Raw genomic sequence first — 4,253 nt, 5'->3', positions numbered from 1 at the left:
CTGTGGGGCACAAATGAATGCAGTCATGAATGTTGAGATCTTGTTTTGTTGATGTGCAGTATCTCCGATGAAACACTGCATTGTGACACTTGACAGACACCCTATTTCTATTCTTAATTTGCTGCACAGCTACTTCTGCCGAAAACTGATTGCTATGACCTTTGTTATATATTTTAAAAGGGTTCTGACATTTCGAAGACCGCTTTCAATGTAGCAGGGGTTTTTCATCACTAAATTTTCCTTGGAAAGTGCATCAACTCTGCAATGCGTCACAATGTTAGCCACTTCCAATGTAGCCCAGACCTGTAAGTAAAGGGGAGGTCACACTGACCTAGCTTAGCAGAAGAAGGCAGAGTTTTCTGAAGAGGAGTTAGTCTCTTTTTACAGGTTCTCTCAGGCAGTTGCTCAACTCTTTGCATGTTTCGACGCAAGTTCTCCCGCAGGATGGAGCGAATCACCTTGATGGTATTCACTTTGCATTCTGGGGTGCTGCAAATGAGAAAATATGAAATGTTAAGCTCTGTATGGAATAAAATGGGACACTAAGTTTCGAAATGTCCAAGTAGGTGCTTCCAACCTGCTACACAACTGGAACAGCGTCTCAGGCCTGCCCGCTTTCTGTGATTTGGTGTGGATCAGCTCCCAGAGGCAGTCTGTGTCTTCAGACAGCATGAAAATGGAAAAGGTTGATTATTTGTACATGTGGAAATCATCTATGATCATCTATGAGCTCAAACACGCCAGGTGTGTCTCTTACCCGCGGTGTTGCCCAGTCTAACCTGTAGTGCGGACAGGGGAATGAGCCAGCGAAACTTGAATGGATCCTGCTCGCCATGGGACGATTTTGAAGATGGCTGGCAAACAAAAGCATGACATGAGACTTATTTTAGACTTCTTTTGTATTTATATCTATTTTTAAAATATTAAAACTTATGTAAATGTGATGTCAAAACACCATTTATGAGAAGTAAGCTTTAAAAACATTTTGTTCCAAAATATGGATGTTTATGTTAATGGATGAATATGTTAACCCATGACCACCCGAATTTATATTTAGGATTGTTTTATAAACTTTTCACAACGTAATGCAGGAAAAAAAAAATGAAATGATAAAATAAAGTGACACCATTAAGGAACTGCCATGTAATTAGGCCGAATGTGAAGAAAAGACTTACCGTCTTCTTTCTCACTTTGTTGTTCTCCCTGTACAGCAGTATCACAGCTCTCTTAAAAACTAATAAAACAAGTCAGAGATTCTATTGGTCAAGCAGAAATGTTAATTTTAGAAAAATCACAGAATCCTTTGTTTCTGAGGCTACAGAACTTCTGCCAATACATCTGAGAAGAAACCAAACAACATACTTTAACAGATCTATAAAAAGCTCTGTGTGAAGTGTTGTGACAAAATAAATTTGGCAGATGAAGTATGCTTTATTTAAAAATATGGTTTCATGGGAAAATATCAGAGCCTCACCAAAAACATTCAACTCAGGATCCTTTTTCATTCGGCCCAGCGATGGGAACGGGTTGAGCCAGATCACTGAGGAATGTATGAGGAACTGTCCCATAGAAATCTCTGTGACCTGAGACAAAAAAGGAAGAGAGTGACAGATGATGATTGAACATCCTGTTAAATGAAGGGATAACCCTGATGTGTTTTCCTGCAGCTGTACCTCTTTCTCAGCGCCACTTTGCTCTGCTACCAGCTGGTCAAATACTGCACCGTAGTCTTCATAGATCTTCTGCATTTCGTTTATGTGGCTTGCGACTTTTTCCATTTCTTTCAGTGCCTCTGTAATAAGAAAAAAAAAATACTGGGTGAACTCAAACTGGAGTTTGCAAAAAAACATTTCAGACCTTAATAATATTACTGGGAATGATCCTGTAATACATCTGTTTAGCTCACGTCAAAATAATTTACTTATCCTCATGTAATTCAAACCTTTTTGCACAAAGCAATAAATGTTATTTTTAAACCTCTGCGTTCTGGTCACAACAGGCTTTTATAATATGTAAACGGACTGCTTGGGGATTTTGTGAAGATATCTTTTTTCAGTTCTCAACAACCAGACATCAATACGTGAGCGAGTGCTGTGTGTCTCTACCTGTGAGGTGGTAGTGTTCCTCACTGTCCGTGTCCGTGAGAGACACCAGCTCGCGGAGCAGCAGGGGGTATTTCAGTACTCTTTGCACCGGTTTGATTAGGTAGGACTCTAGTGTGGTTGAGTGTTGCTTGGTTGGATTCCTTGCATCGAGGAACTCCTTAAACGACCGATCTGTTTTAGCTGAAGAGAAAAGAAAATCATAAATGCCAGCACCTCCAACTGAGCTAGAAATAACGTTCTTAATGGCCGCGCAGATAAATGGCTTCAGGGCACAAAATCCATCCACAAGGAGGCAGCACAGGCTCTCTGACACCTCGTTAGAACCACTGCAGTATCAATGCAACACTGCAGACAATGAACAACACCAAGGTGAATATCAACGAGTGTTTTGGCAGGAGTTTGTGAGGGGAGTTACCCACCACCACATCTACAGCACGCAGAATGATAAATGTATCACTCTCATTGCCGTTCAAATCAAGAGGAGCTATTAAAGCAGTAATTGAGGCACTCCTCGCCCCAGATGGATTGACACTTCAGGGAGCAATTGGCAGGCAATTAACAAGTCGACACAAAAAGTGGTTTTCGCTTCGTGAACGGAAACCTTGGCACAACAGAAGCAGTGTGTGAGAATATATAATTACGAGCACCGCTGACAGACGGCTGCGCACACTCCTGTTGTTGCATCTGCAGTGCGAGTGCCACGTTTCATGTCCTTCCCCTGCAGTGGTTAAACAGAGCGTGCTGTTTCTTATTGCCTTCAAAGTGCAATTTCTGGGGCTGCTCTGAGGATTGCTCTCCTCTTGTAATGGGATGAATTAAAAAGGAGGCCGAGGTACAGTTCTCCATTTTAAATGTGGGCAGGGCAGCCCCTCATTCAGTTCTAACTGGGCAGTTTGCCCAAGAAGAAAATCAAGCTAATGTTTTACACATAAATTATATTCAACATTTATAGTCGCTAATCACTAATACTCGCAGGAAATAATGAAAAGATAAACCAACAACGGCTCCTGGTGTTGTGCCACTGCCAGCCTTAACCATTTCAGAAGCACCCATAAAGAATGAGAGAAATTATTCAACATGTAATAATCCATTATTTTATTGCTCGAAGATGATGTGATTGTTGCTGTACCTCGTTTCAGAACCTTCTGCACTTTAATGTGGTTGGCACAAAAGCCACTGTAAAGTTTGAAGTGCTCTGCGTAATACAAAAACGAACCACCCAATGAGAAGAGCAGCTTCTGGATAAGACAAAAAGACAACAATGATGCATCATTAGTACAAAATTTCAGCTACCAACACTTTATGTGATCCCACACCTTGATTTTCTTCCACGGAGCACAGAAAGGAGATATTTCACAGCTCGAGCTGCTCTTTACCATAATGAAACCAGACAAAAATCAGTCAGTCCATATGACTCATGCTCGATAACCCAATTTTTAAGCTGATATTACATGAAAATCTTGCCCTTCACTCACGTTTGCCCATATTCAAACTGCTTCGATTGAAAATTATTAAATTTTAAGTATTTTTTTTAACCTTTTTTCAATATATATATATTTTTTGTAGTTTTAGTTAAACCCTGTTAAATTACTTTAAAATTATCTGGTCATATGGTATACATTATTATATAAAAAATTATAACCTATCCTTTTGTATTCCGTGGAGGAAAAAAAGCTACATGTAAAATAATTTAAAAAAAATCCCCCATTTTGGGGGGATGATCTATTCCTTCAAATTCAAAAAAAAAAATAAAAAAAAAAATAAAACTTATTCTACTAGAATGTGGTGAATATCTCAAATATTACAGAATGAAGAAAGGAATGCATTTAGGATGTCCACCTTAAATTGCACAGGGGTCTCGAGCGTGTTAAAGTTGGGGAAGGAACTAATCTTCTCCTCCAGGGTCTGCAGGAAAACTTTCTGGAAGTCCAGCATCTCTGGAAGGCTGCCGAACAGACTTTCCATCTGGGAAAAAAAAAAAAAAAAGGTATTAAAAACAAACAAAAAGCATGCAAGCTACAACTTAATTATGTGATTAAAAAATTACTTCACAGAACATGAATCTAAATCTGCAGATTTCATTTTTAGTTGTGATAGCTCCTTATATCACAGGCCCCTTGCTAATGTTTTTTTTTGCCACTCAAAATA

At 39.4% G+C, this 4,253-nt stretch overlaps 1 protein-coding gene across 4 annotated transcripts in view; it reads right to left on the bottom strand.

Annotated features, from left to right (window-relative positions):
- tiam2a (TIAM Rac1 associated GEF 2a) overlaps positions 1-4,253 on the bottom strand; it is an 86,439-nt gene that overhangs the window by 1,404 nt on the left and 80,782 nt on the right. For all 4 annotated transcript variants that reach the window (XM_026285321.1, XM_026285322.1, XM_026285323.1 and 1 more), the window contains 9 exons: positions 3,945-4,070; positions 3,235-3,343; positions 2,106-2,285; positions 1,674-1,792; positions 1,475-1,583; positions 1,176-1,234; positions 758-854; positions 578-659; positions 332-489 (listed from right to left, as the gene is read on the bottom strand). In XM_026285321.1, coding sequence (XP_026141106.1) covers positions 332-489; positions 578-659; positions 758-854; positions 1,176-1,234; positions 1,475-1,583; positions 1,674-1,792; positions 2,106-2,285; positions 3,235-3,343; positions 3,945-4,070 — 1,039 coding nt within the window. The remainder of the gene's footprint in view (positions 1-331; positions 490-577; positions 660-757; positions 855-1,175; positions 1,235-1,474; positions 1,584-1,673; positions 1,793-2,105; positions 2,286-3,234; positions 3,344-3,944; positions 4,071-4,253) is intronic.

This window comes from Carassius auratus, chromosome 17 (assembly GCF_003368295.1).
Source record: "Carassius auratus strain Wakin chromosome 17, ASM336829v1, whole genome shotgun sequence".
In the NCBI taxonomy this organism is placed as follows: Eukaryota; Metazoa; Chordata; class Actinopteri; order Cypriniformes; family Cyprinidae; genus Carassius; species Carassius auratus.
Note: the sequence above shows the minus strand (reverse complement) of the source record. Positions and strands in the feature narration are given on the sequence as shown.